The sequence below is a fragment of the Peromyscus eremicus genome, chromosome 5 (assembly GCF_949786415.1).
Source record: "Peromyscus eremicus chromosome 5, PerEre_H2_v1, whole genome shotgun sequence".
NCBI classification, from domain to species: Eukaryota; Metazoa; Chordata; class Mammalia; order Rodentia; family Cricetidae; genus Peromyscus; species Peromyscus eremicus.
In genome coordinates, this window is record NC_081420.1 from 60537660 (window position 1) to 60549989 (window position 12330).

At 40.7% G+C, this 12330-nt stretch overlaps 1 protein-coding gene across 17 annotated transcripts in view; it reads left to right on the forward strand.

Moving 5' to 3' along the window:
• The window catches only part of Celf2 (CUGBP Elav-like family member 2), a 539378-nt gene that overhangs the window by 449337 nt on the left and 77711 nt on the right, over positions 1–12330 (forward strand). For all 17 annotated transcript variants that reach the window (XM_059263523.1, XM_059263531.1, XM_059263534.1 and 14 more), the window contains one exon: positions 3844–3892. In XM_059263523.1, coding sequence (XP_059119506.1) covers positions 3844–3892 — 49 coding nt within the window. The remainder of the gene's footprint in view (positions 1–3843; positions 3893–12330) is intronic.

The window sequence follows — 12330 nt, forward strand, 5'->3', positions numbered from 1 at the left end:
CCTTGTCTGCTTATCCCACCTATACTTCCTGCCTGGCTAATCAGAATTTTATTTATCAACCAATCAGAGCAACACACATTCACTGCATACAGAATAACATAGCAGCTCTGGGAACTATGCTTCCATCCAGTAGTGTGTAACTCAAAAACCTTTTCGTTCTTTTTTTTTGTACTAGCAAAAGCTATATCCGCCATGCACCATGCTGTGTGGCTTGGAGATGCCACTGTGTACAGTGGCAGGAATCTGCCATGCTGCACTCAAGCCCATACGCCATGGACCTGCCATACTGTAGCTCAAGTCTGCATGCCACGGCATCTCTGTACCTTGGTGTCTCTATATCTTGACCTGTATGAGACATGAGGTAGAAAGCTCTTTGGGGCTCTATTAATGTGTGTTTAGAAGCCCTTTTTAAACTCTTTTAGGCCTTATGGAAATTCGGTAGCCCCATATTGGGCATCAAATGTAGTTGGAAGTTTTCCTGTGTGCTGGCAGTCAGGACAAATCTCTCCCACTCACATCCCCCAAGTAAACACACAGAGGCTTATATTAATTATAACTGCTTGGTCATTAGCTCAGGCTTATTACTGACTAGCTCTTACACTTAATTTAACCCATAATTCTTATTTATGTTTAGCCACATGGCTTAGTAACTTTTCTCAGGTATGCCTTTTCATATATATTATATTATTATTATATTATATTATATTATATTATATTATATTATATTATATTATATTATATTATATTATATTATATTATATTAAATTCCCTTATAAGCCTGTTTGTTTTCTAATGAGAGTTAGAAAGATAATGGAACCAGATGGGAGGGGAGGCAGGGAGGAACTGGGAGGAGCAGAGAGATAAGAAACCACAATCATGATATATTATATGAGAAAAAAACTTCTATTTTCATAGTAAAAGGAAGAGAAAGAGTTGTTTGGTTTGTATCCCTGTTGAAACTCCATTGGAGAAAATAAATTTTTCATTTGCAAGGGATCATCAGTTGGAGATTGCTTCTAGGTTAGAGATGGAGGCTTGTGTCCACTTCTTCTCTCATGGGGTCTTGTGTCCACTTCTCATCACTGGGATCCCATGTGGTGCAGACTTAAGCAGGCCCTGTGCATGCTGCCATAGTCTCTGTGAGTTCCTGTTTGTTGGTCCTGCTGTGTTTAAAAGGCCTTTTTTCCTTGGTGTCCTTCATCCCGTCTGGCTCCTACACTCTTTCGACTTCCTCTTCTACATAGTTCCCTGAGCTCTGAGAGGAGGGATTTGATGGAGACATCCCATTTAGGACTGAGTGTTCTGAGGTCTCTCACTCTGCAGATTGTAAGGCTGTGGTTCTCTGTCTTTGTTCCCCACTAATGCCAGAAGCTTCTCTGATGACGGCTCCCATCTATGAGTACTGCAGAATGTCATTAGGAGTCATTTATTGCTGTGCTCCTTTAGCAGAACAGGAGTATTTCATTTTCCCCTAGGTCCACGGCCTGTCTCGTCTCAGGTTCTTGGCCACCCGAGCAGTGTCAGATATGGGTTCATTTTTACCGTTGGGTCTTTAATGGGACATCTGTAGGTCTGACAAGCCATCTTCTCTTTGGCTAACAAGTCTGAGGGCTGGAAATAGATACCATGTTTGATAGGAAACTTTCTCCTTTTTTCCAAGCAAAGTGAAAATTCTTTTGTCCCTTGGTTCCTGGAAACTGTGTATTGCCTTTTCTCCGCACTTGGCATGTTGCTCTGCTAGCTGTTTGCACTTGTGTTTGCCAGCCATGCAGCAGCACCTGAGGGAAACCCTCTCTCGTGGCCTTTGACAGCTAGCTGGCCTTAGCCGAGATCCTGGCACAAGAAGAGCATGCTGGCTAAATGGGTGGACAAATGGAACCAAAGGATAGCCTGCTCGAAGATACTGCTGATCTTCCTTAAACCTTGTTCTCTCCCTATTCTTTGGTCAAATCAGAATGCCCCACATTTTGCTTCTGTGGTGTTTTTAAGGACTATTTAGTACTCCTAAACATTATACTTTCCTTTGGGCCACCAACCAGCTCCCAAATCATGACACAGGACTTATTTTTAATTATGAATGTTCAGCCTTATGCTTGCCCCACTAGCTCTTACAACTCAATTTAACCTGTTTCTCTTGATCTGCATTTTGCCTCGGGGCTTTTTACCTTTCTTTCATTCTGTATTTCCTACTCTGTGTCTGACTAGCTGGTGGCTGGCCAGCTGATCCCAGGCATATTTCTCTCTCTCTCTCTCTCTCTCTCTCTCTCTCTCTCTCTCTCTCTCTCTCTCTCTCTCCTAGATTCCTCCTCCTCCTTATTCTCTCTGCCTGCCAGCCCTGTCTATCCCTCTGCTGCCTAGCTATTAGTCATTCAAGTCATTCAGCTTTTTATTAGACCAATCAGGTGCCTTGGACAGGCAAGGTGAAATAAATACATCTTTACATAATTAAACAAATGTAGCATAAACTGATATAACATATCTTTGCCTAGTTAAACAAATGCAACATAAACAAATGTAACACATGTTTACATAGTTAAAGTAATATTCCACATCACCCTCAAGTAGTCTCTGCTCCACAAACTGAATATATGAATTATGAAGTGGGAATGCTAGTAGATGCTGTATCTCGAGGCCTGTGCTCTATGGATAAAAACATCCTGCTTTTGAGGGCAATAGGCAGCTTTAAATTACTTAAGGTCTTATCCCTTGGCAGTTCTTTCTCACTGTCTTCTTCCTCTGGTACTCTAAAGACACTGGCAGTGCACACAAACTACCTGCTCATACTGTCCCATCATGTAAGTGCCATAACTAAGTACCATTCCCCTTTCATTTCAATTAGATAAAACCCAGAGCTGTGGCTTGCAAGTAATGGAAGTCCACTGGGGAAATTAAAAGTTCGATAAGAGTGGACCCATTATAATAAAAGCTTTAGCACAGCCAGTGATTCCATTCACCCTGTGGCTTCCCTGTTCCTTAGGGTATGATGAAATATCAAGTAAGAGGTCCTTTGGAAGTAGTTTGAGGAATTTATTTTAATTGGAAATAGTAGTAGCATTCTGTGCTTGGAGTAAACCCTGGATCATACACAGCAGTGTCATCAGTTTGTATAATGAACCATGGAGCATCCAGGTCTGCCATGGTTCAGGAGCTCAGCCTCATTTGTTTCTAGTTTTCTCTGTTCCTGCCTGCACATGTACTAACTGAATTAATAGGTTCCTGTCTCCCTCCTGCCCTTGTTCCTGTTGTTCCCTATGTCCCAGTGACTGTGCATTATATATCGGTACCTCTATCAAGCCACTAATAGACCTTCAAATATTTCCTATTGAGACTTGAGATAAACCCATAAAGCAAACAGAGTAGGTGGTGGACAAAGATGGTTATCATTTAAGTAGTACAGCTGTAATTCCAGAGTCTTCGGCACATCTTGGGCTCTGCTCATGCACTGAGCACTTTACATGTGTGCTCTCATTTGACTCTCAGCGCCCTTCTCTGCAGGTGTTCTCCCCATCTCCCAGATGGGAGATCACCCTGGGGAAGTTACACTGCCAGATTACGTAGCTCGGATTGCAGAGCTGGACAGATCACCTGTAATGTAGAGGGTTTCATACTCCAGCCTGACTCCAAAGCTCACGTTTTTACGGATTGTTACAGTGTTCCCTGGCTTGAGGGTTAGATTCCCGAACATAAACTTAGGTAACAAACTAAGGTAATAGCATCCTTTAGAAGGCTCGTTATTAGTTGTGTGCCCTTGTAATTATAGCAGTACTTGAATAGTATCACATTTCTCAGACTGGTTTTACAGTTGTTCAATGTGCCTTTACTTTCTCACTTTTATATTTTTAGATGCATCATCCCATTCAGATGAAACCTGCAGATAGTGAAAAGTCAAACGGTAGGTGGCAACCAACTGTCTGATGTAATCATGTCTACTGCTTTAAGTCAGGTGGGGGAGGGAGGAGCTGCTCTAGCCGCTGTTTCCCTCTGGAAGGCGGACAGCCACTACTCCAGCCATTACGGTTAGCACATCTGGGGAAATTTGTGCCCCACTCTTCCTTCTCATTTATCTGTGGAGGAAAAAACAACAGCAACTGTGAAGACGGTGACAAGGGATGGTTTTCCATTTCCTTTGCTTAGGGCTTGCCTTATGTGGTAACCTTGTGGGATCTGGCTAGTATCCATCTACTCCTAGTACAACACAGGGATACCTAACGAGTGGGGAGAAGATGAGTGGAAAGTGAGTAGCCCAGTAAAAGCCACCGTTTTTTGCTCTCTCGTTATTCCTTTTTGTCTTATTACATTTTTCTCTAAATTGTACCAATACATTTGCACCAGAATCCATTCAGTATTCAGTCTGCTGATTAAATGAACATACAGTTGCTGCAACAAAATATATATATGTATGTATGTATGTATGTATTTGGTGAAATCTATAATAAAATTGAGATTTGGTTCTTCAAGACACTTCAGGGTTGATAGTCCACATTTTTAATTAAGTTTTTGCTCCCATCTCTAAAAGCTTCCTGTCCCCTTTAATTTACGGAAATACATGTTAAAAGAATCATCTGTCTTTCTTGGACCACAAAGCTCCTCTATCCCACAAGACTGACATAATCAGCACTGTTTCCTTCCAGCTTGAAATTTTGCACCTCATTAATTAATAATCAGGGCAGAAGCCATGCACTTAGAGATCTATATATCTGCACCTGTAAATTATGATTGGACTCCAAATCTCTCCACAAGGTGGGGTTTTTTTGGTTGGTTGGTTGGTTGGTTGGTTCGTTCGTTCATTCGTTGGTTCGTTGGTTGGTTTGGGTTTTTGGTTTTTTTTGGTTTTTTGTTTGTTTTTTTAGTTTGTTTGTTTTGGGGTTTTGTTTTTGTTTTTTGCTAATTGTAGTGTATCCTGTTTTCTGGCTTCTTCCTGGACTGTAAAGTTTTGAAGAAAACTCCCAAGTTGTCGCAAGGGCCCTGGTTTGTCAGAGCTAGCGCTCACTCTCTACTACTTACCCACTCCCTCTGAGCAGGTTCTGGGGCTTTGCTTGTGTCTTCTCAGCCCCGTACTTCCCTCAGTGCCAATTCCCCTTCCCTGTACTATCTTATCATATACAATGGCATTTATCATGAGAAACTTCTAAAAATCTGCCACTGCTTTGTTGTGAGACCATGATCAAATTGCTTCCTTCCTTCCTTCATTAGTTACTCATTTATCATTTACTGTGTGCCAGGCAAGTTGTCTAAGAAATGGTATTACAGCAGTAAATCTGAAAAAGAAGAAAGACTATGTCACTAAAATGGAACTTTGCATCTGCTCATTCATAAAATAGGAATAGTTGTAACTACCTTAAATGGGTTGGATTTTTGTTTCTTCTAGAGTCTCAGTAAGATTTTTTACACAGTCTTTGTAAATGATGGACACCCCTTGAAGTGTTAGTTATTACCTCCCAGAGGGATACCCTGGCTGTGGAGCATTCTTTGCTGAGCATATCTTCCTCTAAAGACAGCCATTTCTATTCTACCCCTAGACTTCCCATATACTCTTTCGTGGCAAGCAGAGGAGAGGAATCATATGAGACAAACCCTGTCAGTGTATGTCTTCTTGAAGTTTCTAGCCACTAAGAGATGTTCTCCCTATGCTTTGACTCCACACTTATCTAAATTATATCAGAGCAAAAGTCATGGAATGAAAGTCTGTGGAAAGCTTTATGCTGTATTTATAAACACACAAATTAGATAATTGAGATGAGCACATAGGGCCTGGAATACCCAAGAATTGAAATATGGTATGTTTTCTTCTTTATATTGTCTACTACTGTTCATGTGTACAACCAGATGCACAAACCTTTGCTGCCAAGAGTTCTCAGTGTTTTGCTGCTTTTATTCTCCATTGTTAACTCTGGACACTTAAAGTGTTTCCTTTAAGTCTAAAACTAAACTATGTGCCCCAAATTTTTCATGATCTCAAAAGTCAAGGAGGTTTTCAGTATCCTTTTTACTACAATAAAAAGACCTTAAAATTCCCCTTTTGAGGAAGTTGCATGGAGTAGCTGGTAAAGTAAGCCACAGCTGGAACCAAGTATTCAAATGAATGACCCTATGGGTGACATTTCTTACACTCATCACCACATGCCATTCCCTGGCCCTCAAAAGTCCATGGCCTTTCATGTTGTAAAATGTGTTTAGTCCAACTTCAGAAGTCCTCATAGTCCTTAAAGTCTCAACACTATTTAGAAGTTCAAAGTCTGTTTTGAGACTCAAGGCAGCCTCTTAACTGTGGCCCCTGTAAAACCAAAAATTAAGTATATAACTTAGAAAATTCCAAAAGGGAGGAATGGGGACATAAGTAAGGAAATATTAGATCAAAGCAAGACTAAAACCCAGCAGGGAAAATATTGTAGCTCTGTGTCCAGTATCTAGGGCTTTAGTTTGAAAGGGATTAGATGTCTCAGTCCTATAGCTTTGCTGTGGGATGTAACATACATCTCTTCTTTGAGCTAATTCTACCTCTTGTATTCAGCTCTCTGTAGCAGATGTCTCCTGGCTCTGACATCTCCAACATCTTGTAGTCTTTGCTTGCAACCAGGCTTTACAATTTTACAACTTCATGTAATGGCCTGTCAGGGCCTTCTCAAAGGGACTCCAGCACTGCCACATGTTGTCTGGTTTCAGTTTCTCCCTCAAACTATGGAGGGAGAATGCATGACCCCCTCACTCTGGAATCTTTCATGCCTTCAAAGGCAGTGCTATCTAGATTAACTGCCAAGTTAACTGTCAGCTTGAGATGAACCCCTTGTAGCATTTGACTGAATTATCAGCAGCTTTTCTGTGTTGAAGCAATTGCTTTCTATGAGCAAGCAACCCCATGGGCTTACTCCTTTCTTAGGTTGGAGTCTTAGCTGGGTAGAGTCTTTTCCTGATGGCACCCTTCCTGTTGTTCCAGTGCAGAGCAGGAGGCCTCTCTTTCATGGCCCCACTCTCCTTAACAATCAGTTTTTCCTTAAGCACATTCCTCAGCTGAAATATTAAGCTTCCTAGTGTTCTGTTCCTAGTCAACCTATGCATTTTTAATTTCTTCTCCATTTGCTCTTTTTTTACTGTAGATCTGCATAAGAGTTATTAGTAATAAACATGCCAAAGATTCAACATTATGCTGATTTGAAATTTCTTCTACCAAGAAATTAGGCCATTACTTTTTTATTTATTTATTATGGAGATAAGGTCTCTCTATACAGCCGTGCCTGGCCTAGAACCCACTATGCAGACCAGGCTGGCCTTGAACTCAGAGATACATCTGCTTCTGCCTTCTAAGGGCTGGTATTAAACACCCAGCAGTCCATTTCTTTTTAATGTAGCCTTGCATAAATTCTCAGGACATAGACAGAAAACAGTCATATTTTTTGCCAAAATATCATAGAAATGGTCTCTAGCTCTATTTTTAATAAAGTCCTTATTCCCTCATGAAACCTTTGAGCCAGACCTTCACTATTCTTAGCACTTCTGGCTTTCACACTCCTTCTAGAATATGCCATTAAGTTCTGTTTACAACATTTAACTACTATTCTAGTTCAAAGTTCCAGTCTCCCACATTCCTCCAAAAAACAACATGCTCAGGTTTTTCTCAGAAACAGCCCTACTCTCTGGTACCAACTTCTATATTGGTTACTTTTCTGTTGCTCTGAGAAAAGACTATGACTAAAGGCAACTTAAGGAAGAAAGAGTTTATTGGGCTGATAGTTTCAGAGGGAGAGTCCATAAGGTTAGGGAAGACATGATGGTACGAGGCCAGAGCAGGAAGCTATGAGATTACATCTCAACCTCTCAAGCACGCATAAAAAACAAAGTGAACTGGAAGTGAAGTGAGGCTATGGGAACTCTCATACTTCCTCCAGTAAGGCTCCATGTCTTAAAAATTCCATAACCTTCCCAAAAAGTGCCAGGTGTTTAGATGCATGGGCCTTTGGGGAACATTTATCAAGCAAACTCCCGCAGAGTCTGTAAAGAACTTGGCCTGATGCCTGGCACACCAGAAACACTCAGTTTGCTGTGTTATGCTGATGCTAAGTTAGCAGCACAGCCCACAAACTGAGTGAGACATTTTATTGCGTTCTAAGTGTGAAAGCAAGTGTGCCTGGCACACCTAGACTGCTCACACCACAGTACAAGCTTATACGCGGACTGAGGATCCCCAAACCTGCTTGTGGGTTGAGTTCTCCTTTTGCTTTCATTTTCTGAATTTCTGATTAAAAAAGTCAAAACATGCGAATAGACTTACAATTATATTTCAAAAACTCTATTATGAGAACTCAAATGGAACTTTGCATAGATATGAACAGCTTACATAGTCCCCTTTGGACCTAACTTAGGAATCGGAAGAAATGTGTACTTTTCTAACTCAAATTATAAGTGGTGCAGCTCTTTCTGGTTCCGTATGGCATTTTTGACAGGTAAGCATAGTTTCAGAAGCATAAAGAACACAAAGATTTCTTTGGTTCAGACGCGCTGAATCGCTCCTGTAGCAATGAAAGAAGTATAACGAGCTCTAATTGCACTTTTATTGAGTTTGCTGACATTTATGTATAGCACAAAAGACTCATCACAGCTAGACAGTTACTGTCTTCATTATCTGTGTGCTCAGATTCTGAAATTTTTTATTTTCTGAGCAAGGACTGCTAATCACGGATCAGTCAGTTATAGATAAGTAAATTCCAGCAAAATAGTCACCCTTTGAGTCCCTAGCCATCTATAGTCTGATACAGGGGATCTCTAGTGAGCTCAGAAATGTTGGATGCTTGTACACCAGCCCTGCACTGTTGGATCTTAACTGAATGGGCTTCCTAAACCTCTATGGCTTCCTTTAATCCATCCTTCAAATAGCTATAATTTAATCTACATCCTCACATTCATTCTCACACTCCATGGCATTTTGTTTTCTGTGTTACTAATACAGATGTGCAAAGGGAAAATAAAAAATACTACTTTAGATAAGTAATAATTGATGGAGTGTTTAATACAAATACCTTAAAATGCTCAGGCACCAACAGAATTCAACTTTCTTGTTATTTTCCACTGCAGAAAATTGAGTGGTGGTATGAAAAGTGTGTTTGAGGAGGTGTGGACATAAGCGCTTGCATTAACTAGCATAAGCACAGTTACTTTCTTCCATTCTCATATATATTTTTCTGTAGCATGCAGCTTTCAGTCTTCAGTGAGCTTTCAGTCCTCTTATTATGAAATACAAGGTGCCAACTGTGCAAGATTTAAAAGCAGCTGCTGAAGCTAGTCTACCAGTGAGTGATAACAAAAGCATGAGCTTACTCTCATGCTGTGCTTGAGTCTCACTGGCTAGAGCAGTATTAACTGTTGTCATGCGTCTGTTGTCAAGGAAGATGCTATATAGAAAGAACATAGAATATATCCTGTTTTAACTTTATAACCGTACTTGTTGAGAGACCTTAATTCCTAGACTCCAGAAATGCTAATTAAGACCTGTCTCTTTCTCAAGGCCTCTAGAACCTCTGTATTCATTTGTCAAGCTCATAGCTAGCCAAAGTCTTAATAACTATTTTCATGGGAAGGCGAAAACCTTCAAAGCCACCATTAAAAGTAGGAATCACAAAGTATTTTCATCCAGTCACTTTCTGATTTTTCTACAAGACGGAAAAATAATTTTTGAAATTCAAAGTGGAGCCACTCGCAGATTTGGAGGCAGTAATTAAATGCCATATGTTAGCACCAACACATTGAAAAGTTGTTAATTAATTCAAGCAGCCCAAATCCAGGTGTGACTTTGACAGATTGTATGCCGGGGTGTTAGCACAGACTTACAATTAGGAATGTTTTAAAATGACATTTCTAGACCTCTCACTTTAAGAAGTTACCCTCATACTCAGAACATTAACTCTTTCTCATTATATCATGGGAGGAGAATTTTTATTGACCTCTTGTCTGGAAGGTCTTTTGGTTCTATTGTTGCTGTTGATGAAGTAGGGAACCCATCTGTACATCACTTCCTGTGTGAAAGTCCAGCCCCTGCTCAATTCACTGCATCATGGAGGAAAATGGTTCTGCCCTAAAGAGAAGGGAGCTTACTTTTGTTTTTTAAATTCCTCTAAAGTACCTACCAGACTACTCTGGATACAGTAGATTGACTTAAGCAATCCACATTCTTACTGATTGACAATTAGATATGAACCTCACACAGAGAAAGGGAAATTAACATTTTTACTAGTATATGGAGGTCCTCTTCCCTTTTTTCTTAGCTAATAGTAGTTTAAGGAAGAGTTGTCTTTTTTCTTGATATCTTGTTGAGTTTATTTTTAGTGGTACCCAGGAAGGCAAGATTTCCTCTAAATTATTTCCATTTTTATAGCACTCATTTTGTGTGGGGTGGGGATGGGCATAGGCTCAGGATCTGCATGTGTAGTTTACTGTAATACCACCCTGGAACTCAAAATGTACAAATTGTTTTAGCCAAACACTGTAATTTCAAATTTACCAGTGAAACTAGAAACCAAATGAAACTTTTAAAATTTGCTTTTATATTAAAGAACTAAAGCAAGATTCTTTGAGATAAGAAATATGACAAGAATTTTTATTCCCATACAGCTGCCAGCCATAGTTTGGTAGGTATAGAAGTCCTGAGCAGGAAATAGTAAGAGGTGGAGACCTTTCCCTTCCTTCTCCGTCCATTTCCATGTCCCCATCAAGGGGCTGCCACATCCTCACAAGTCCTGCTGTCCAAAACCCTCCATGGTCAGTGGCCAGCCCATAGGTAGCCTATAATCATACAGGTGGGGAGACTGTAAAGGCTCCTTGTCAAGGGATCTGGGATTGCTGAGGCTTGGTGCCCTGGAACCACTAGGTTTGTGCTAATTCATAGTAGATAGCTGGTATTTCGCTTGTTCCAGAGGGACAAAAAGAACAGTACTTGAAATTTTTTTATCCAAATAAAAGATACTCCATAGCCCACCCAGTGACTTTTAATTCTATTACTGTCCTGTTCCATTGAGCCCATTCTCTGATCAGATCATAAGATTTTTTCTGCCTGCTCCAGATACACCACTGTTGTTCTTGACTTTGTCCCTTGTACGTTAAGTATCTTGTTGTCCCACCCCACTACAGGTCTCTCCAGACTCTGCCTTTATTTAAGTTTCATCTCAGGAGGACATTAAAAGAGCCCTAGCTTTGGAGTTGTCTTGGAAAGTTCCCTGAGTGTAGGGGGAGACAGGAGAAGGGGACTCAGCACCCTGCTCTAGCACCCTCCGTCCCAGTGCTTCAGTTAACCACAGCTGGGTTGGTTAACTGGGTTGCCTTCTCTGCAGTGCTAAGAGAAAGAGAAAGAGAAGGAAGAGAAAGAGAAGCTGGCAGAAGTGAGATGATTCTCAGAGTCACCATTTAAATTAATAACAACACTAGAACAGAGAGCGGAGTCTCTAAGTCATGATCACTGCTCTTCCCTTTAGGTCTCATCCACTTCCTCTAGCTTGGAGGAATCGGTAAAGGAATACTACTGGGCTGGGAGTAGGAAAGTAAGTTGTAGTCCATGTTAAACTGCAGAGCTCTTGAATGACCCTCGGAAAGTCCCTTTCTCCTTTATGGACTCAGAGATCTGTTTTACAAATGGATAGCATAAGTCCTTTACTTACTACATGGAATTCTCTGACAAGGAACATTTAGCTGCTTCATTTAGGTTCTTCAGAGCTGCACTGACCAATATAATAGATATATAGGGCTTTGAAATTTTAAATTAAACTGAGATGACATTAAAAAGTCTGTTTCTCCATCATACTGCACCCTTTTAAGTGTTCAATGAATTCACATGGCTTTAGCTGGATATGGGGTGGCACAGACATTGGACTTTGGGGTCATCATAAGGAATTCTGCAACAGTTTTGCTTCAGGGTAAGTCACTGAATTGCAACAGTCTTCAGGAACAGATGACTCGGTCCTGGAGGGCTCAGATCACATACCTTAACTTGAGTTCCAGTAGCGCCCGGACTCAGAAAATCCAGACTAAATACTTACTGTGTACATGGCAAGAAACCCTGCCCTATAAAGAACAAAAGAAAGAGAAGTAACCACCACCTGAACAGCAGTGTCAACATGCTAATATCCATTCAGAAACAGAGGTCACACAGTGACTTGTGGCAGAGCCTAAGCCAGGTCTTGAAGTGTATGGCTCTCTCACTCCTCCCCCACCCACACTTTTAATTCTGAGAAATAGATTAAATTGAAGCAATAGGAGATAAGCAAGTCTTATCTCTAGCAGCACTTCAGACATCTTTAAAAAGGGCCTCTCTCCTAGAAAGGCTGCAAACACTGTCCTGAAATCAGCTGT